At 38.9% G+C, this 23447-nt stretch overlaps 1 protein-coding gene across 3 annotated transcripts in view; it reads left to right on the plus strand.

The window, feature by feature from the left end:
* Positions 1–1439: 1439 nt before the first annotated feature.
* The window catches only part of ERICH2 (glutamate rich 2), a 28883-nt gene continuing 6875 nt past the window's right edge, over positions 1440–23447 (plus strand). The window contains exons 1-7 of one of the 3 annotated variants that reach the window (XM_055289675.2): positions 1440–2256; positions 8216–8246; positions 8445–8493; positions 8711–8747; positions 11138–11233; positions 13607–13755; positions 15993–16180. In XM_055289675.2, coding sequence (XP_055145650.1) covers positions 1757–2256; positions 8216–8246; positions 8445–8493; positions 8711–8747; positions 11138–11233; positions 13607–13755; positions 15993–16180 — 1050 coding nt within the window. In that variant the 5' untranslated portion in view covers positions 1440–1756. Of the gene's footprint in view, positions 2497–8215; positions 8247–8444; positions 8494–8710; positions 8748–11137; positions 11234–13606; positions 13756–15992; positions 16181–23447 lie in introns of all 3 variants that reach the window. The other 2 variants (XM_055289676.2, XM_055289677.2) reach the window with 2 other exon arrangements.

Genomic DNA, 23447 nt, shown 5'->3' on the forward strand with positions numbered 1-23447 from the left:
CCCTCACCCCACCCTACCCGTGCCACTATGCCCAGTTAATTTTTTAGATTTTTTGTGGAGACAGCATTTCGCCATGTTGCCCAAGCTGGTCTGAAACACCTGAGCTCAAGCGATCCGCACACCTCGGCCTCCCAAAGTGCTGGGATTGCCAGGTGCGGTGGTTCACACCTGTAATCCCAACACTTTGGGAGTCCGAGGTGGGCGGATCACGAGGTCAGGAGATCAAGACCACCCTGGCTAACACGGTGAAACCTCATCTCTACTAAAAATACAAAAAAAATAGCCAGGCATGGTGGCGGGCGCCTGTAGTTCCAGCTACTCGGGAGGCTGAGGCAGGACAATGGCGTGAACCCGGGAGGCGGAACTTGCAGTGAGCGGTGATCGCGCCACTGCACTCCAGCCTGGGCAACAGAGGGAGACTCTGTCTCAAAAAAAAAAAAAAAAAAAAAAAAAGTTCTGGGATTACAAGTGTGAGCCACCGTGCCCGGCCCATTAATCCGTTTTTGCTCCCTTCAGGAGCAGTAAGTAAACTAAACACTGCATTCTACAAATGAACTTGAGCTTTTCTGTTAGGGGGAAGAAGAGTAGGTAGAGAAAGAAAGTTTAATCAAATTTGAGGTTTTCTTACACTTCCTTGTAGTAGATCAATGGGAATAACCAGTCAACCATTACCCATTCATCAATACTAAGCAAATTCACCAAAACTAACGTTTTCAAAGGTGTTGATCAAGACATAACCTTTGCCTTGCTTAAATGAAAAGTCCTCAATCAAACAAGACATTTTTTATGTAAGGGTGTTCCTGTAATAGAGGAGGCAGTGGCCTGCTATGTCCTTATCAAACTAGGGAGGTATTTGTCAATGACTCCACTGAGTTCTTTTCAAAAACTTCCACTCTGGCATTTTTCCTTTGCCTCCTACCTATCATCAAGGGCTCACAGGAGATTTAAAGAATGAATGTGAACAGATGACTAAGAGAATTAAAAAATGACCACATCTCTGCATTCTCTTGGTTCCGGAAATGGTCCAGCTGGTTCTATTTTTATTATAATAATAAAATTTGCCATTTATTAAGCATCTTCTACATGTCAGAGCTTTATATATTTTTATGTCATTTTAGCTTCACAGCCATCTACCAAGGTACATATCCTCAGCAGGTACCAACTCCAGAGATTAAATAGGGAGTACACCTGATTATTATGTGTCTACCATGTTAAAGTCGAATCCAGATTTGAGTCCAACAAACAGGCGTCCTTCAAAACACGTTGCCTAGCAACAAATTGATTCCAGTTACTTCCGGCATCCCAAGTGGAGAAAAATAACCAATTCCTTCCTAGAAGCCAAGCCTGAGAGACCTTTAGAATTCTGTAACAGAATTCTGTAACAGAAAAGCTCCCCACCCCCTACTGTGACCCAAGCAGTTACTTAAACAGTAATACCTCCCATTGGCCGGCGTGGCAGAGCAGCAGCTCCGGCGCTAGAGGGAACCTGGGCTGCTCTCCTTGGGGGAGAGCCGAGTCTCTGGTTCTAATCACTTGAATCTGACTTCTGGGAAAACTGGCGTCCAGGGGCTCCCCCCGGAGATCCATAATCTTCTTGGGGCGACCTCAGGTTGGGGGACTAAGTCCTGCAGGGGACACTTGTTCATCCACAACGAGGGACACCCATCTCTCCCATCTGAAGACTTCTTTTTACTCCCCAAGTTTAAAACTCTGAGGCCACCCCGCCCCCTTCCCTCTCCCTCGCTTAGAATCAGGTATGGACACCGACATTCCAACCCTCTTTCCTTCTTCGGCGCTCCTGAAGGTAACCGGTGCGCGTGCGCACGTCAATCCGAGGGTGTGTGCGCCCAGTTTCCGGCGCCGCGGGGCACCCACGACCGCGGGGCTGTCCCTCAGCTCGGCCGCCCGCCTCGCCCCGCCCCCCCGGACCCGCCTCCCAGCCCCGCCCCGGGCCCTCCTCGCCCCGCCCGCTCCGTCCCGCGCCCTCCACCGCCCTACGGCCTGGGCCAGCCTCCACCCTGCCTCTCCGTGGCTCCCCGGGCTGCCCCCGCCCCCGCCCCCGCCACCTCCCCCGCCGTCGCCCCATTCCCCCAGTCCCCACCCTCGGCTGCTACCCGAGCTTCCTTCACGCGCCGTGCAGTCTCCACGGCGACGCTGCGTCCCCGACTCGGAGCCCCGAGCTCCGCGCGAGCAGCTAGCCGGGCTGGCTCTCGGTGTGCGCCGTTTGGATGGTCGGCTGGAGAGGGCCGCCAGCTGGTAAGACACTCCGAGGCAACGACCGGTCTCCCTCTCCCCAGCCCGGTGTGCAGTCTGACCCAGCCCCCACAGCAGACCACCCCCAGACCTGGCGCCCGAGCCTGCGGACTGCTCTACCGCACCTGGTTCCGGCTCTGGGCCCCGGGCCCCGTGGCTGCCAGGGGCCGCCGGGAAGGGAGGATGCGCGCGACTGGGGTGCGCCTGGCTCGCGGCACCCTCCTCCCGCAGTGGTCGGAAGAGGTGAGGAAGCGCTGTTCCTGTCTACGAGGGTATTGAGATAACTGGGCGATTCTGACAGGCTTGTCTACACCACCATGCTTTGACCTGCCGGTTCACACGCACCAACTCCTTCCCCGCAAATAACGAAGATGGCTCAGCCCCATCCCAGGGCTTCCCGACCCCCTCCCTCGGTCCTTGCCCTTGCCCGGAATTCTTTTACTTATTTTTGGAAAATTAGTTAAGACATCACTACTAGGTAGATATAACTTGCTAGCCATACAAATTTCGATGGAATTTGCACAAATCATTTATACTCCCGGGCCTTATTCTCATCTTATGAGATGATGAAATTGACTTGAAACTTCCAAAATGTTGATATTGTTCCTTTGGCTACTCAAAACTACTCTACACTGAGCCCCTGTAGCATTTAAAGTAACACAAGGTATAATGATCAATTTATTGTTTGGCATAGGTGTCTTGGCTGAATCTATTTTTACCCTAGGAGAACCCCTGGAAGTCGCTTTTTAAAAATCTGAAAGGGACACTGGAAATATCTTTTAATATGTTTCATTTTTCTAAAAACCAAATGCAATGATTCTCAAATCCAACTTTTTAATTTTTACTTTTTTTTTGTGAATTGAAATTGTTTTGGTTTTTGTAATCTCTGGAAAACAACAATAACAATAGCATTTCTCTTTAAGTGTTAAGAGTTTTCCAGAGCTTAAATTCCAGCATCTCTAGGTATTTCACTGCACCCACTCCAGAATTCCAGAGCTTTCTACCTACGCTCACTGGTTGAGCCACATCCTCAGTGTTTTCTCCCCCTCTTTGCCCCATCCAGTTTCGGCGTTTAGAACTGGCTTCATTTGTGACAGTTCACCTTCAGGACTGGCCTCCCTGGGCTGTAAATATTAACAATAGTATAGAAGGAGGAGTTATAGTAATTGCAGTTCTAGCAGGAGATGAGTGCTACTATTATTATTTATTAGTAGCCAATTATTTTAACTCTTGCAATTTAACTTAAAAGGTAGGTGGTATTTTTATCCACACTTTACAGTTGAGGAACTGAATCACAGAGAGGTTAAGGAATTTGCTGAAGGTCACACAATTTACTGGGATTTAAACATAGACAACCTGACTCCAGAGTCTGGAATCCTAGCACTGTATTACACTGTAAAGGAAATATGTAAAGTTTATAGTTAGTCAGTTTAAAAAATGAATGTAAGTGATGGATGATCCTTGACACCATTTGTATACACATTTGAAGCTATGCCATGAAATATTGTTCCTGCATCATGTAATGTTTCCCCCACCAAGCTCCCTGAGGATAGAGGATAGTGCTTAATCAGCTCTGTCTCTCCTTCTCACCAGAGTTGCAGGGCCTCAGTGTGTAGCTAGCTAGCTATTTATTCATTCTGTCTTTGCCTATTAGACTACAAGGTAGCTTATAAAAACCAGTAGCACAAAACAGTAAAATAATTGCAGAAGTGGGATGAAGAAAAACATGTAATGTCTTCCAATATTACAAGAGAAATCTAAAATAAAATTTTTTTGAAATCTGAATTTTAAATGTTGGTAATTCATTTTATAAAAGGTGTTTTTGTTTTTTTGTTTTGTTTTGTTTTTCCTGAAGTCTGTGGAGTGTGGAGTCCAAATAATACCAATTGGGGAGGTGCAGAATCTTGTGGCCTCTGGTTGCATGGCTCCTAAACTACAATTTCTGAATCTCGTGGCTAATTTGTTAATCCTGCAAAGGCAGTCTGGTCCCCAGGCAAGAAGAGGGTTTGCTTTGGGAAAGGGTGGTTATTATCTTTGTTTCAGTGTTAACTATAAACTGATTTCTTCCCAAAGTTAGTTTGGCCTATACCTAGGAAAGAACAAGGGCAGCTAGGAGGTTAGAAGCAAGATGGAATCAGTTAAGTCAGATCTCTGTCACTGTTAGAATTTTCTCACTGTTACAATCTTTGCAAAGCAATTTCACCTCTGTCTTTCCAGTTCTGCCTCCACTGCCTGCTGAATTCCTTAGCTATCTCCAGTCCTTGAGCCCAAAAGAAAGAATTTGATTGGTCCTGGTAATCACTATTCCTCAGTTTGGGCAGTATGGGAAATTACAATGTAGCCCCTTAGAGGGAAGCATTTGTTATAGTATTTTGAAGCTTGCTCTGTGACATACATATAAGAAGTTAGTACCCATTTCACCTATAAGATTCTGAACTTCTCAAAGTAGAGTATCTTCATCTTGGTGTCCCCAGAGCTTTGCATAGTTATATCTGACATGTAGTAGGTGCTCATCAAATGTCTGGTATTATATTATCTTTTTTTTTAGAGACAGAGTCCCACTCTCTTGCCCAGGCTGGAGTACAGTGGCACAATCATAGCTCATTGTAACCTCAAGATCCTGGGCTCAAGGCATCCTCCCACCTCAGCCTCTTGAGTAGCTGAGACTACAGGCATACACCACTATGCCTGGCTAATTAATTTTTTATAGAGGCAGAGTTTTTCTGTTCCCCAGGCTGATGTCGACCTCCCATCCTCAGGCTATCCTCTGGCCTCGACCTCCCAAAGTGTTGGGATTACAGGTGCATGACACCTGACCCAAATACTTGTTTTAAATAGACATTGAATAGTGCATGAAAATTTGGAACTATCATAAACTGTGCTGTTCCCATTGCCACAGGACTGTTTAAAGATACCAACTTTATCTGTGTTCTAAATTAGTCTGCTTTTTCCCTGGAGTCAGTGATTTTTCTAAACAAGTATCAGTACTTTAGGTAGTTTTTAAAATTAATTAAAAGCCCTCAGAGATAATCTGCTTGTCTCAATCACAGTAAAGGCCCATTTTTGCTTCCCTAAGCAATTTTAATCATCCCCATAGGACATCTTTACAAACTTTTCTTTTAGATAAAACATTGAATTGTTTCAACAGTGTCCTGTTTCAACAGTGTCCTTCCTATATGCCAGGCTCTGCTGAACACTTTACCCAAATTATCCCATTTAATCCTTATAATAATCCACCAAAGGTGGCACCATGGTAATCCCCATTTTTCAAATGGAAGAATGGAATCTTAAAGAAGTTAAGTGACTTCTCCAGGCTCACCTCGGAAGTGACAGGAACTGGGATATGAATCTAGTCTCTTTCACTCAAGAGCCCCATCTTCTTTTTTTTTTTTTTTTGAGATGAAGTCTTACTCTGTCACCCAGGCTGGAATGCAGTGGCATGATCTCGGCTCACTGCAACCTTCACCTTCACCTTCACCTCCCGGGTTCAAGCAATTCTCCTGCCTCAGCCTCCCGAGTAGCTGGGACTACAGGCTCACACCACCATGCCCGGCTAAATTTTTTTTGGTATTTTTAGTAGAGACGGGGTTTCATCATGTTAGCCAGGATGGTCTCGATCTCCTGACCTCGTGATCCACCTGCCTCAGCCTCCCAAAGTGCTAGGATTACAGGCATGAGCCACCACGCCCAGCCCAAGAGCCCCATCTTTTGATTATTCTTTACTGCCTCCCAAGGAATTCAATGTAATGAAAGGAGATGAAATGGACATTTCCTAGCTAATGATAAAGCCAGACCTAGCAGAGCATGCGTCTCCATCAAGGGCTGGGATCTGTCCATCCCTACGTTTTCACCAGGTGAAAATGGGAGAATTATATGCACGAATGTTTCATCTAGGTGAAGAGTTGAATGTTGCAATCCCTGAAGATCCTAGAGCTAGAAAGGAGAGGGCTGCTCTAAATATAAAGGTGGGCCAGCACGGTGGCTCATGCCTGCAATCCCAGCACTTTGGGAGGCCCAGGCAGGAGGACCGCTTAAGAGCCAGGAGTTTAAGACCAGCTTGGGCAACAAAGTGAGACCCTGTCTCTTCAAAAATAAAAAAAAAATAGCCGCATGTGGTGGTGCACACCTGTGGTCTCAGATACTCAGGAGGCTGAGGTGGGAGGATTGCTTGAGCCCAGGTAATCGAGGCTGCAGTGAGTCATGATCGTACCATCACACTCCAGTCTGGGTGACAGAGCGAGACTCTGTCTCAAAATAATAATAATACTATTAATAAATATAAATGTGATGCTGTACATCACATTTATATACAGGTACCCACGGGATTGTGGACTCTGTGAAGTGAAAGTGTCTCTCAGGGGAGATGATGTTAGATTTCTTTTGTTAAGGCCTTGTTTAGTTCATTATTGCTTTGTTTCCTCTTTGGAGCTTTGCTGCCCTAGATAACCAGAGGAAAATCTTTCATTTATGCTAGAGTTTAGTCTTCCACAACTGTGTTTCCTCAAAAGATGCCGTGCTGTTCTGATAGATTTTAGTTCTCTGTGAGCCTCTTGGAGAGCTAATCGAATTAACATATGTAATATTGGCTTGGTCAGGGTTCCCCAGAAAGCAAAGCCTGAGGCAAAAGTTTATATACAGCTGCTTTATTCAGGAGTATAAGTCAAATAAGGGAGTTGGATTTTAAAAAATAAAAACTTAATACGAAATAATGACGCTTCACTTTTAATGTCCACAGTCTTGGCCCTGAATTTTATATTCCGGAAATCCCTCAGTAGGTAATAATTATGATAATTTTTAAAGTCTGGTTTGGGTGTGGGAACAAGTGTTAGACGGGTGAGGAAGTGGATTGTTACTTAGGAAAATTTTAAGTGTGGCCACTCCCATACTTGAAAAAAAAGTAAGAGTTTATTTTTCTCTTAACTATAACAATGAAATTTATCCAGATATATAAAAGGCTACATTATACAAAAATCAGTCCTATGATCAGGTAACTTAGGTAAAAATTCATAGAGAAAACATTGTACCTTTATATTAATAAACACATGAGAACTTAAGAGGTAAGGATTATATTTTAAAATCAAAAGTAATTTCTATATGTATTTGTTTAAATAATACTTTATTAAAAATACCATATCTTGAGATACTATGGAAGAATTTCTTCTTGTTCTGGTCACATGTACTCTAAAAGGTGTTTTGTTGTTGTAGTTGTTGTTTTTTGAGACAGAGTCTTGCTCTGTCACCCAGGCTGGAGTGCAGTGGCGTGATCCCGGCTCACTGCAACCTCCGCCTCCCGGGTTCAAGCTATTCTCATATCTCAGCCTCCCAAGTAGCTGGGATCACAGGCACCTGCCACCGTGCCCGGCTAATTTTTGTATTTTTAGTAGAGACAGGGTTTCGCCATGTTGATCAGGTTGGTCTCGAACTCCTGACCTCAGGTGATCCACCTGCCTTGGCCTTCCCAAAGCGCTGGGATTACAGGCGTGAGCCACTGTGCCCGGCCTTAAAAGCTGGGGTTTTTTTTGTGACACTAATAAACTGGAATGTGGCAGATAAGTTATGTAAAACCAAAAAGATAACAGAATTTCTTTTTTTTTTTAACTTTCATTTTAGGTTTGGGGGAACGTGTGAAGGTTGGTTACACAGGTAAACGTGTCATGAGGGTTTGTTTTAAGTATTATTTCATCACCCAGGTATTAAGCTCAGTACCCCTTAGTTATCTTTTGTGCTTCTCTCCCTCCCCGCCCCCTCCCCCCAGAAGGCTTAATTTCTCTAGATTTTTTTAAACTAAATTTCATAATCCAGAAGAATGAGGTTTTACAGTTAGAATGGAAATAATGCTACTAAATACAAAAACCAAACATACTTAATACCCAACTGACAGACTGTGTTCTGTGTTCTATTTGTATTTTAAATCTATATAAGTGTTTAGAGACTTATGAAGTAAATATTTTGGTTTTTGCAGGACTTCTGTAGACAAGACAGATACTGTAAAGGTGAGAGTACATAATTTTTTTAGGATGTTTTGGGTCTATTTTACCATCAACTTATACAGTTTTTAAATAACCAGCTTTAGTATAAAATTGTATATTATTCTAGCTAGTAGAAATGTTTACATAAAGCCTATTAGTAAATTATTTCAAGTATCTCAAACTAAAATAATAATGCTAGATTTATTTCTACTTCTATTTTAGACAGCAAAGAACAAACAGAATGGCAGATTGCTAATGTTTGATCCAAAGGGTAAATGATTTATACTTTGAAAGAATATGTTTAGCCACTATTTTGTCCTAAATAGTAAAAAGAATATTGGAATGTTGAGTGTCATTGAATGACTTAGCAATTAAATCCTTTATTATGTTGCCTATCCTTTTAAAAATCCTAAATATTTGCCATTTAGAAATCTATGTTAGGGACATCACTGTTAATAAAATACTGAGGGTATTTTTTTCTCTTTCAGAAAAAGTGATGATTGAATCAAACGAAGCAATGTCAGAGTAAGAAGATGTCTTTAATTGTGCAGCTGATCTCTCCCATGCCTTTAAAGCAATTAGAACTAGATAATGCAGCCATTTGTCACCCAATTAAATTTGAAAGGCCAGAAATGCATGGATTAGCACTTCAGCTTTTGCTGCAGTCAAAGCAATTGTTACTTAGATAGAAGGACTTAAAATGAAAAATGAATTTTGATAAAAATGTAGAGGTATAGATAATATTCACTTCTACTTTTTAATGCTTAAACACCCTATATGCCGTATTTTACTTGTATCATAATTTTCCTTGCTCATTCCTATTTCCCTTTGATACTTATTTCTTTCAGAATATTTCTTCAAGTGAATATTTACTTTAAAATTAAACAAATTATTTACTATAACATGAATTGTTACTACTCAATAAAGAAAATAATCACCTCAACTAGTTGAAGAAACTGGTGTTAAAAAAAATTGTATTTTTTCCAGCCTTTTGGCTAAGATCAAGTGTAAAAAAAATCACAGTGCCGGGCGCGGTGGCTCACGCTTGTAATCCCAGCACTTTGGGAGGCCGAGGCAGGCAGATCACGAGGTCGGGAGATCGAGACCATGGTGAAACCCCGTCTCTACTAAAAATACAAAAAATTAGCCGGGCGTGGTGGCGGGCGCCTGTTGTCCCAGCTACTCGGAGAGGCTGAGGCAGGAGAATGGCGTGAACCCGGGAGGCGGAGCTTGCAGTGAGCCGAGATTGCGCCACTGCACTCCAGCCTGGGCAACAGAGCAAGACTCTGTCTCAAAAAAAAAAAAAAAAACCACAGTAAAATATCAATTTAGTAACTAAATTTTAAATATCTGCTCTGTTCAAGGCTCTGATTCTGATAATCTATTAAAGCCCTTCCTGTAGTCATCTCCTACTTTCTGAAAAAAAAATCTCAATTTATTCTATGAAAAATTACATCTTGAAAGTTGATCATAAACACATTTGTGGGGATTACTGACAAATTAGTAGGTACTATTCTGGTGGAATTCTTCTATTCAAATTCATATTGTTTTGGTTTATTCTAAATATTGGCTGGGAAAAATTCTACCCTAGGCAACATATATTTAAATTTTCATATTGTCAAAACTGAAAATGTCCACCTTGGCTTTTGTTGTAAATTATATATATATTACATATTATATAATACATGTTTTTATATTAAAGAGAAAGTAATGTATAGCAAATCAGTGACAGAGGACCTTATTTATTTTCATTTAAAGTTACAATCAACCAGAAAAAAAGAGCCTTGTTACATATGGTAATCTACATGTAATTTTATATGTATCCTATTACATGGTTGAAAACATTTAATAAAATCTAAAAAATGTTTAGTTGTCTTTGAGGGATATTTGAAATATAACTTTCAATAATAGTAATAGAAGTTACTAGATCATAGATGAAAAGAAATTACTGTTGTATCCATGAGCCCCAATGTTCTTTGAGTGATAAGAAGTGTTGGAACTGGAGCAAGGGATGTTCCACCTCCTGAGGTAGATAGACCCCGGGGATAAATCAGATGCAGCCTAGGCCAAATAGAAAAGCAGAGTGGCTACTTGTTCTCTTGATCTCAGTCATAATTGCATCTGCCTCTCAAACTGCTTCTTGCAAGGTCAAAATGATCATTTCCCTTTAATTTGCTTTTAGAGGACAAGGGTGGATAGTGTAGCCAATAAGCTTCACAGGTGTGTAGTTTTGTCACCTCAGGTACTTCACCCAGAGTTGAAGGTAAACAGGGATAGTCCTAGAGAAAAATGATGAAGTAGGAAAAAACATCGGAGTGGGGGGATCTTTGCATGGAAGACCTGCAAAGTTGATGAATTTTTTCAGCGTAGCTTCCATTCCACTCTCCACCCTGCTGCTGGCGCCATAGTCTGACTGGCAAGTGAGATTTGCCGAAAGATTTCATTTAGGTTGGGTTAGGGAAAACTAAAAGTTTTTTCTTTGCTTTAGTTTTTGTATCTTTCACTCCAGTCCCAGCCACAAGAAGTATATGGATTCTATAAACCACAAGTTTCAAACTTCTGGGCACACAAATCCCACATTTAACATTTTCTTTTTCCTTAGAAATCCTATGTGGGAAAGATTTTGTCTACCCAGCAAATTGCTTTTGGTTAACAAACTATTTTCAGCAGTAGAAATAAAATATGTATTTAATGCTGGATAAAGTTTTCTAGATTTTGGACCTTACTTGATTTTTTGGTCAAGCTTTCAAGCATAAAGATTGAGGGGAAAATGGCTGAAGCAAATCCACAGCACTCAACGCTGACTGAGCTTGAAAAAAATTGTATCTCTAGGACTTTTCTTACATAATCACGTTTTATCACCTTTTCTAAAACGAATAATGAGCTATTTTTTATTCCCATTTTTATACCTCAAGTAAATGCCTCTTTGGACGCAGACCAAGATTGACAAGCAAACTTAATACCTCATCAACACAGGTCTCTCTAAATGTAGCTAAAACATTCTCAGAAAAGTAAGTTTTAATTAATTTTGTTTTTAGGCCCATGTTTGACAAGTATAAATCATTTTATGACAAAATTTAAAATAGAAATCTCCTGAAAAAATTATTTCTATAGAAGTTTTGGGACACTAAATATACCCAACACACTGAGGAAAAAATTCTAAAACTTAGGTTATCTGCCCTCTAGCATAAATATGTTCCAATGGAATGTCTAACCTGATTAACTCTGTAATTTTATTAAGTACTAAATTAAAGACTTGCATTTCCAAAGAATATTATTACGTAAAGTAAAATTTTAAATCTTTCCTCAGTTGTAATTGTAGTTAACAAAAACAGATCTGTTAGAGTATATTAGTTACCTGTTTTTCTTAAATAGTTAGGGGCCTTATTACCATATTATTATTACTATATTACCATAAATAACATCACTTTCTCAAATAGAAGTCAATAGATTTTAGGTGAAGAGGAAATTGACCTTTGGGCCTCTGATTCTTTGAAACTGTGCAAGAAAGACCATCAAAAGTGAACAGAAAAGCTATTTATATCTTACTGTTAAAATCAGGATTTGATCAGCTCTCATATAGGTATTTTTCTGGCATGTTCACTGCTTCCAAATAGTAATATTCCATTTATCTTCAGGTCATTGAGTATGTTGGCTGACTCCATGTGTGTTTCATTAAAATTATTATAGGCATTTCCGGTTATTCAAATACCTAGAACTATACTAGCTAAATTCCTGTTTTAAGGGATGTAACTCAGTGAATATGTAAGTGCCATATTTTATTCTAAAGCACACATTTTTTTCATATTTTAACACCTTTTACAATCAATGTCATCTTACACTTATATTTGGCAATATTTTTTTCTTTTTTAGTGTACATAAAACAATGGTATGTCTTATAATAAACATTGTATCTTAGATTCAATGAAATACTTTAATTCAGGGAAGAAAAAAGACATCAAAGCCCTTTTATGTAGATCAGCTATGAGAGCATATAAATTTTAGTAATCACTAGTGTGGTGACCTTTTACATAACAGGAGTCTCACAATCCTGGAAACTGAGTATTTCAGTGATTCCACAAATTTTCATATGTAGAGTTTCTTCTTGGATGCTTTCTGTCACAATTAGAAGATCAAGCAGGGCAGAGGCAGAACAAATGTAAATCATCTGCTGTGCATTTTTCATTTCCATAGAAGGGTTTTGCTTTAGCCATATATACTAGGGGAATAAAGATTCCATTCCCTCCCGTAGTATTAAGGATATAACAACCTGGCCAACCTATTTGCTAGATTAGTGCATAGACCACTAACTTAACTACTAATGTTCTGGATTTACATTTCCACGAGGGAAAAAAACAGAGCCATTATAACTTTGGGGAACAAATAATACTTTACATCTTTTTATATATTTCCATGCAAACTAGAAGGTGAATTTTTAAAACTTCATGAAGGAGACAAATTGAAAGATTCTCAAGACCTCAAAAAAAGAGACTTGGGGGGCCGGGCCTGGTGGCTTATGACTGTAATCCCAGCACTTTGGAAGGCCGAGGTGGGTGGATCACAAGGTCAGGAGTTCAAGACCAAACTGGCCAAGGTGGTGAAACCCCGTTTCTACTAAAAATACAAAAATTAGCCAGGCATGGTGGTAGGCGCCTGTAATCCCAGCTACTAAGGAGGCTGAGGCAGAGAATTGCTTGAACCTGGGAGGCAGAGGTTGCAGTGAGCGGAGATCACGTCACAGCACTCCAGCCTGGGTTATAGAGCGAGACTTGGTCTAAAAAAAAAAAAAAAAAAAAAAGAGAGACTTGGGTTTTTTTCCCACAAGCATAGGGTGCCTGTCTTTGTGAACAGAGGGCACCACATTAAGAATTCCTTGTTTCAGTGTGTTATTTACTAACATGAAGCTTCAAGTTTAAAGATTAAAAGGGAGAGTTAACCCATTTTTGTTAAGCTACTTAATGAAAAAGCCTATTTTATATTATGACCAAGGGCTAATAGTGTTGGATTCTGCATAGCATTTAGCAATGGCAAAAATCGATTTATAAACTTAAAAACTCAAGGCTAATTTTCTTAGTTTTATTCCATCATGTCACTATGATGTACCAAAGACATTTATATAACTGATTACTTAACTGCTCTATGTTAAAGAACTCTGAAAAGAGTCTAAGAATTGTTATACAATAACAAATGCCAGTCAGCAATAGAATTTTAATCATCGTGAAATAATTTGTAATGCTTTTCCACAAAGAAGATACTACATTTTAGCTATTTAGTTTATTGTTGGCATATTATATCGTATGTTTATATTAAATGTAGTGTGTGTGTTTAAAGCATTAAACAGAATTATGACCTAAGAAAATATTTTTTCACTGTCTAACATAAAGGAAGGAAGTCCCTTCTAAGAATATTGAAAATAAAGTCTCTTTAAAGACTACTGAAAATAGGCTATCTTCAAGGAGTATCGAAAGTAAAGATATCGTGACAAGTCTACAATCTGACCTATTGTCATCTTCCTGCTTAAAAGAAAGCACAGGTAATAACATTTGTTTCACTGAATTAACTAACTATGGCTTCTAATTGAACCCTCCTTTTCTGCGACCTTTGGGAACTGACAACTCTGTAGACCTGGGCCGGGTCATGAGAATCAGTAGTTCTTCAAAGTCATGTTCTAGGTGATTCTTACATTCAGCCAGGTATGAGATCCATGGATATACATTAAATAAGATGATAATTACAGAGTCTTAAGTCCTGGAATGAATTAAAATACCTATGAAAGCATTAACACATTCCATTCATTTAACAACAGTTGAAAGCCAGAGTGCCAGGCACTGGTTTAGAGGCTATGGATACAACAGTTGGCAAAATAGGGAAAGCCTTTGTCCTTATAAAGTTTACATTCTAGTAGAAGACAGACAGCTGACTATTAAAAATAACAGGCCAGGTATAGTGGCTCATACCTGTAACTCTCAGCACTTTGGGAGACCAAGGCAAGAGGATCAGCCCAGGTCCAGCCCTAGAGTTTGAGACCAGACTGGGCAATATAGCAAGACCCCATCTTTAAAAAAAATTTAAAATTAAAAAAGAAAAATTGCCAAGCACGCTATTATACACTTGTAGTCCTAGCTACTAGGAAGGCTGAGGAAGGAGGATTGCTTGAACCCAGGAGTTCAACGCTGCAGTGAACTATGATCATGTGCCTGCACCAGGTGGGTGACAGAGCAAGACCCTGTCTCAAAAAGAAGTTTAAAAAATTTTGAAAATTAAAAATAAAAATAAATAAAAATAGGCTGGTGCAAACATAGTAAGTTATCCAAGTTGATTGTTCATAGCTACAGAATTAACTCCTTGTTTTACTCTTTCTCCCCTTCTTACTACTGCACTTGACTAGTCTAAAAGAAAAAACAATTAAAAACACAAACACTGTAAACTTAGCACTTTGGGAGGCCAAGGCGGGTGGATCACTTGAGGCCAGGAGTTCAAGACCAGCCTAGCCAACACGGCGAAACCCCATCTCTACTAAAAATACAAAAATTAGCCGGGTGTGGTGGCACATGCCTGTAATCCCAGCTACTCAGGAGGCTAAGGCACGAGACTCACTTGAACCTGGGAAGCAGAGGCTGCAGTGAGCTGAGATCATACCGCTGAACTCCAGCCTGGGTGACAAACTGAGACCCTGTCTCCAAAAAAATAAGTAACTAAAAATAAAAACACAAATACATAAGCAAGGTAATTGCAGGTTGTGGTAGGTGCTATAATGTAAATAAACAGCTCCTGGGGAGAGGACTGCTTTAGATCTAAAGATCAGGAAACTTCTCTCATGCTGCTAAGTATTTGTGAAGTGAATGAGACAGTTCCTGGGACATCACAAAATGTCCCTAATTCCTCATTATGACCTCCCTTGGTGACATCAGTGCATTGAGTCAGTCTACAGGCTGAGTGCACACTGGACGATCAGGGCGGTTGTGAGCTGATAGAGACTGTAAATGAACCAGAAACAGGTAGACAGATGGCCTGAATAACACAACCATCATACTCTTAGAAGAACTTGATATTCCTTTTCAGGGTAGCACTTTGGGTTTAGAGTCGGGAGTTTGTTTTAGAGTCATAAGTTTTATCTTTTTTGTTGTTGTTGTTCTGTGTTTTCTTAACATTGTCTTCTATGAAGCTCTCCTAGATTTCCTCATTTTCTTCTTTCTAACACAATGTATATACACTATTTAGAGTAGCTCATGGCCACCTTCCCATCAAAGAAGGCATCTCAGAGACTTCCCAGGCACTCAAAATCATACAAGAAGGGGTGGATGTAACACAAGTTCAATTTCAAACTGTGAAAGACTTCCACAAAGCTGAAGGAGCCAGCAGGCTCACTCAGTAGTATTTCCCCAGGAGATGATTTAAACTTACTTTAATAGAAGTATATTTATTTTATTGTGTATTAGTAAAAATAGTACAAGATATAGTTAAGAATATGGACTCTAGGGCCAGACTGACTCACAGATCTACCACTTAATAAGCTGTGTGAAGTTGGCCAGTATATTCAACCTCTGTCCCTCAGTTTCCTCACCTATAAATGGGAATAAAAATAGTACATGCTGCCTTGATGTTGAGAGATTTAAATGAGTTAAAATATGTAGTGTTTTGAATATGTTTTATGATAATTATGTTACTTTTATTAATATATCAGTTTAATGAATAGTAATAGGATCTGGCAAAATTTAATTTGTGAACTTTTCGACGTCTATTGATTAAATTAGGTATGTTCTCTTTTAGGTGAAGTGAGCAAAGATGCAGTCATTGTAAAGCAGGAGAAAAATAATGAATATTGCCTTCAGGATATTGATGATAAATTGTCAGAATCAGCAGAGGATGATGGTGAAGATGATACCAATGATGAAGATGATGATGAAGATAGTAACCCTAAAAAGAATACTCGGGCCCCACTAGAGTTAATGGCAGAAGTAAGTTTTACTTGTGCATATAATTTAAGAAACTTTAAAATATTGAAATAACTAAAGATTGAAGATTTAAAATCACTACTGTGAGAACTAAAAAAGTGGATCTCATGGAGGCAGAACATAGAATGGTGATTACCAGAAGCTGGACAGGAAGAAGGGAGATAAAGAGAAGTTCGTTAAGGGGCACAAAAGTACATTTAGATGGAAGGAATAAATTCTAGTATTCAGTAGTACAGTAGGGAAATTATAGTTAACAGTAGTTTACTGTATACTTTAACCAGAAGAGAAAAATTGTAATATTCCCAGCACAAAGAAAAGATAAATGTTTGAGATGATGGATAATCCAATTGCCTTGATTTGATCATTACACATTGTATACAAGTATCAAACATGTACCCCCAAAATGTATACAATATTATATATCAATAAAAAATAAACATTTTTAAAAATTAATAAAAAGATCCTTGTCCACACACAGATGCTTACCTGGCTATTCATCTCTCTTACTACTTTCACCAGGTTAGAGGTGAAAGAAGATTCTGGAAGGGACATGCAGTATTTTGGTAAGGCTGAGGCAGGAGTAAGAGAAGTTTTGGTATAAAACTCTTCAAGGACTGCTTTAAGGAAAGCTTTCTATACACAGGCACCATGCTAGTTGCTGGGGATATAGGAATAAATAAGAAAGACCTGTCTTCGCCCTTGATAACAGGCGCATATATAAATAATTACAATAAGATGAAATGCATGCTAATAACAAAAGAATTTATTAAGTTTTCTGGGAACAGGGAGGATTAAGGGACTAACTGAGAAAAGAAGCAGGAGGATCAAAGAATAAGAGGAGGATTTTTAGAGGAAGAGACACGAATAGAATCTTGGAAACCTGACGGAAGAGGCAAGTATAGAATTCATCTGTTAAAACAAGAGAAGGCATTACTGGCATCAGAAAAGGCACATATGAAGGCATTGAAGCCTGAAACAACACACTCAAAAATTATACAAAAGCATTTACTGACAATTCTATGGAGAACAAAACAATTTTACCTCGCTTGTTGTGATATTACAGTCTACCTTTAATTATTATTATACAACCTCATGTATGTTGTATAATAGGACCTTTCCCATCCTTTGTATTATTTCCCATACATTTTACTTGTATTAATGCATATGTTATAAGCCCCTCAATGCATTATTTTTTAAATGGTTAATTCTCTTTTAAAGAGATTTTAAAATCTCTTTTCAAGTGTCCTTTTTATTTACCCACATATGTGCAATTTCTGGTGTTCTTCATAGCTTTCTATAGATCCCAATTTCTACCTGATATCATTTTCCCTTTACCCAAAAAACTTCCTTTAGTATTTCTTATAATACAGTTCCACTGGCAATAAATTCTCTCAGCTTTTTTTTGTCTTAAAAGGTCTTAATTTCATTTTCATTTAAAACAAATATTTAGCTGGAGAATTCTAGATTGCCAAGATTTTTTTCTAGTGCTTTGAACAGTTACTTCATTGTCTCATAGCTTGCATAGTTTCAGAAGAGATATCTGCTGTTCTTATCTTTATTCATCTGTATATAATGTCTTATAAAAAATTTTTCTTCCATATTATTTTATTTCACAATTTGATTATGACGTGCCTAGGTGTGGTTTTCCTCATATTTCTTCTGCTCATTAAGATTCTTGGATCTGTGAGTTTATAGTCTTCATCAGGTTTGGGAAATGTTCAGTTATTCTTCAAATATTTTTTCTGACCTCTGCTCTTCCTCTTTTCATCTAAGGTGCAATTGCTAAAATGCTGAACCACCCAGTATTGGACCAGAGGTCACTGATATTCCACTTAAATTTTTTTCAGGTTTTTTCATTTTTTTTTAGATAATATCTATTGCTATGTCAAATTTATAATCTTTTCTTTGCAGTTATAATCTGCTGTTAATCCCATCCTGCATTATATTTTTTTGCATTTCAGATACTATAGTTATCATCTCTAGAAGTTCTATTAAGATATTTTTATACCTATTATTTCTCTCATCATCATGTTCACATTTACCTCTGTTTTTGAGCATATGGCATATATTTATAATAGCTGTTTTAACATGCCCGCCTGCTATTCTATCATCTTTGTTAATTCTAGGTCAGTTTCTACTGACTGTTTTCTCCTGCTTAGGGGTCTTATTTTCCTCCTTCTTCGCATGCCTGTATTTTGTTTGTTTGTTTGTTTGTTTAACAGATAGGGTCTTGCTTTGCCAGGCTGGAGTGCAGTGACTACTCACAGGCATGATCATGCTACACTACACCCTTAAACTGCTGGGCTCAAGCAGTCCTGCCTCAGCCTCCTGAATAGCTGGGACTACAGGTGCACACCACCACACCTGGTACCTGGCAATTATTTACTGCATCCCAAACATTGTAAATTTTATGTTTTGGGGTACAAACTTTTTTAATTTTTCTGTAAATATTGTTGGACTTTGGTAAATATTTGTTCTGGTGCACAGCTAAGGTGCTTGGAAGCAGGTATCTCTTTGACCCTTGCTTTTAAGCTTTGTTAGGGAGCATCCGGGGCAGCCTTTATGTAGTATAAGGACAGTACTAAGGCAGTGCCCTTATGGGGATTCTCCCAGTGCGCTGCGTGTCAGGAGGACCTTCCACTCTGGCTGGTAAGAACATGAGCTGCTCTCAACCCTGTCTGATAGCCAGTGATTATTCCACCTGCTCATTCTGGTGATTCTTTCTCCAGGTTCAGATAGTTTCTTCACACTCACATGCAGATCATTACCAGCCAAAGACTCAAAGAAACATCTCTGCTGATTGCTAGAGCCCTCTGTCTTTGTGAAACTCCCTCCTCTTTTGAAAATTATAGCCACCTTGGCTATAATCTCTGCAGTCCAAACTATGTTATTTCAACCCAGAGAAATCACTGGTTTCTGTTTAGATTCTTCTTCCTCATGCTGGGCCCTGGAAACAGCCTACAAGTGGTAAGCTAAGGCAATCATAGGACCCACTTTTTTTCCCTACTCTAAGAAATATCACTGTCCTGTGATATCTGTTGTCTAGTGTCTGAAAACTTGTTTCATATATTTTTGTCTAATTTTATGGTTGTTTAAGGAAGGACAGTAAGTCTGGTCTCTATTATTCCATCAGGGCCAAAAGCCTAATTAGATTTTTAGGGCAAAATAAAAAATGCTTATGTACTTCTCTTCTTAGATAATTTAATTGCTAGCCATGGACTCATATAAAGAAATCAGTCATATTATATTTACTATATTTCCTTCCTAGAATAAAGCATATATAGGAAATTTTGAAACCACCTCAATATTATAAGGTGCTTTTAAGAAGGAAGAAGAAAAATTGATGCCAAATATTAGAAAGACTTCACTTAGTCTTCTTTTGACTAGACACCTAAATCATTCATGAATTATAAAGCGTTCAATGACCCTATCTACCATAACTAGACTCTCTGGAGTTGCTTGTTTTCTTTTTTTCTTTCTTTTTCAACATTTAATTATAAAAGTTATCCATTAAATCATTTTCATGTAAAAATTCAGATAATATGAGATTCCTTACTTTCATATCTTGTTTTGTACTGTGCATAAGATTTTTTGTTTTCACAATGCGTCCCTTTTTAGTTGTCCCAATTTTTAATTTTTATTTTATTTTATTTTATTTTTGAGATGGAATCTCGCTCTGTCACCCAGGCCGAGTGCAGTGGCGTGATCTCGGCTCACTGCAGCCTCCGCCTGTCAGGTTCAAGCGATTCTCCTGCCTCAGCCTCCCGAGTACCTGGGACTACAGGTGCACGCCACTACGCCTGGCTAATTTTGTGTGTGTTTTTAGTAGAGATGGGGTTTCACCATGTTGGCCAGGATGGTCTCGATCTCCTGACCTTGTGATTCACCTGCCTTGGCCTCCCAAAGTGCTGGGATTACAGGTGTGAGCAACCACGCCTGGCCAATTTTGTAAATTTTAAAACCTATAGAAAAATGGAAAGAGTAAAACAATGAACACCTGAATACTCTTTACCTAGATTCACTACTCATTAACATTGTGCCTCATTTGCTTTATCTTTCTCTTTTGATGGGAGAGGCATAGATATAGCCTAGCCGTATACTTCTTCTTCTTCTTCTTTATTATTATTTTTTTTAATTTTTTGAAACAGAGTCTTGCTCTGTCGCCCAGGCTGGAGTGCAGTGGCACAATCTTACCTCACTGCAGCCTCTGCCTCTGGGTTGAAGTGATTCTCGTGCCTCAGCCTCCTGAGTAGCTGGGATTACAGGTATGCACCACCATGCCTGGCTAATTTTTTTTAAGTAGAGATCGGGTTTCACCATGTTGGCCAGGCTGGTCTCAAACTCCTGGCCTCAAGTGATCCGCCCACCTCGGCCTCCCAAAGTGTTGGGATTACAGGCATGAGCCACTGTGCCCATCCTAGATATATACTTCTGACTGAAACACTTGAAATTAGTTGTAGACGTCATGAAACTTCACCCGTTTCAAGCATGGGTCTTCAAGCATGGGTCTCCAAAGTTCATTCTTCAGTGTAACACTATATCCTTATCACAACTAAGAAAATTAGTAATAATTCTGTAATATATAATATTCCACCAAATTTAGATTTCTTAATTTATCTTTAAAATGGCTTTTGTAGCTTCTAGCTGGATTTTTTTTCCAGTCAGATTTCATCAGTGTTTATGCTTTTTGTTTAGTTGTTAAGCATCTCTTTATTCTGAATATCACAAATAATTTTTTAAACCTGTCTTCAGCTTAATTTTGGAGTGTTAGATAATTCTCATCAAGGGCTTCTGCAAAACATCCATTGCAAGAATTTCTTAATTTTACTGCCTTTTGAACTGTTAAAGGAAATATATTTTATGCTAACAAAAACAACAAATAGGTCAATACAAGGGAGTCTGAAATTGATTCCATACTTCTTTTCTTTTTCTGAGGCTAGTATTAATATAATGCTTCATTAAATAGACTACCTATTAGATAATATTAAGAAATTCCTAAATGTTTAGGTATGATAGTAATATTTTGATTGGGTTTTATAGTAATGTAAAATGAGATGATATCTGTAAAGTGCTTTAAAATAATCCAGACAGAAGTGGGGAAAGAGTGTGTGGTGATATTGGTAGAACCCCAATTTTGAAGCTGAGAATTGGGAAACTGGATTTCTTTTGCTATTCTCTCTACTTTTGTGTATATTTAAATTTTTCACAATAGATTTTAAAAATATAAAAATAGCTGCATATTTTACTGATCACATTCTCTGTCCATGATCAATTAAACTAGGCATTAACAACAAAAATAACAATAACAAAACCACTTAAAACTAAAAACAATTTTTCTAAATGGCATGAGTGTAAAACAAAAATAAAAAATAAACTTAAACTGGGTGCGGTGGCTCACACCTGTAATCGCAGAACTTTGGGAGGCTAGGCAGGAGAATCACTTGACGTCAGGAGTTCAAGACTGGCCTGGCCAACATGGTAAAATCCCATCTCTACTAAAAATACAAACAGCCGGGCGCAGTGCCCCAGGCCTGTAATCCCAGCACTTTGGGAGGCCAAGGCAGGTGGATCACCCGAGGTCAGGAGTTCAAGACCAGCCTGAACAACATGGTGAAACCCTGTCTCTACTAAAACTACAAAAATTAGCCAGGCATGGTGGCAGGCGCCCGTAATCCCAGCTACTCAGGAGGCCGAGGCAACAGAATCTCTTGAACCTGGGAGGCGGAGATTGCAGTGAGCTGAGATAGCGCCACTGCACTCCAGCCTGGGGGATAGAGCAAGACTCTGCCTCCAAAAAATAAAAATACAAACAATTAGCCAGGTGTGGTGCTGCATGCCTGTAATCCCAGCTACTCAGGAGGCTGAGGCAGGAGAATCGCTTGAACCCAGGAGGCAGAGGTTGCAGTGAGCCGAGATTGCACCACTGCACTCCAGCCTGGGCAACAGACCAAGATTCCATCTCAAAAAAAAAAAAAAAACTTAAAAACTATTTGGAAAATAGTAATCCCCACAACACTAAATATTAAAATTTTGAAATGAGCTTAAAATTTCAAATGCTTCAATGATGATGATGATGATGATTCAAGGAAGAATGACAATAAATGAACTAAATATTAATGCCAGAAACTAGAAAAATAAACATAAAACAAGAAAAAGAATTAAACTTTAATTCAAACTAAAAACCAAATTAATGTATCAAGAGTTGGATATTTGAAAAAAGGATGCCATAGATATAAACCACTAAATATCATAATTAAAATGGAAGAAAACCACAAATAGGAATGAAAATGAAAATGTCTTAACCTAGACAAGAATAGATTTTATAAATATAAGAATTCTATTGCATGAGTTGAACCTACCATGTTTAAGACCATACCATGTTTAACCTAGACAAGAATAGATTTTGAAAATATAAGAATTCTATTGCATGAGTTGAACCTACCATGTTTAGGTTTAACATACCATGGGCACGGGGTTAAGATAATGTCAAAATTTTACCCTCATGATGATGCGTTAGTAACTTTATACCTCCTTAAGTTTCAGAGAAGTGTCAGGTGGTACAGCAGTCAAACCTTAACTGAGCATGAATTTATCCATATTAATTAGTATGTGAGGCTGAGGCAGGCGGCTCACGAGGTCAGGAGATCAGGACCATCCTGGCTAACATGGTGAAACCCCATCTCTACTAAAAATACAAAAAAATTAGCCGGGCTTTTGGTGGCAGGTGCCTGTAGTCCCAGCTACTCAGAAGGTTGAGGCAGGAGAATGGCGTGAACCCAGGAGGCAGAGCTTGCAGTGAGCCGAGATCGCGCCACTGCACTCCTGCCTGGGCGACAGAGCGAGACTCCGTCTCAAAATAAAATAAAAATAAAATAAAATGAAATAAAATAATTAGTATGTGAATGATAATTTTGATGAAATTAATGACTTATAGAAAAATCTCTGGAAGAGTTATACTTACATTAGAAATAAAAATTTTTTTAACCCATGGCAGAAATTGAGAAAACTGGTAGAGAACTACTTCTGAAAACAGTGTCTGGGTATTTATCAAATATCTGGAAGTGTATGAGAAGGGTCTCTTTTATATTACTATATGCCTCTATCTCTTACAGAATAAAACTCATATACCTGCATGTGGTTCAGAATGTGTCACACACAAGCAAGAACAATCATCAAAGTATAGGGGATTTTTTGTGCATTTTTTTAATGGAAGCAGTCTAAATAGCTATACTAGAAGATTAGTTTAGTAAATTGTAGCCTAAGTAAGTAA

Source organism: Symphalangus syndactylus, chromosome 8, assembly GCF_028878055.3.
Source record: "Symphalangus syndactylus isolate Jambi chromosome 8, NHGRI_mSymSyn1-v2.1_pri, whole genome shotgun sequence".
In the NCBI taxonomy this organism is placed as follows: domain Eukaryota; kingdom Metazoa; phylum Chordata; class Mammalia; order Primates; family Hylobatidae; genus Symphalangus; species Symphalangus syndactylus.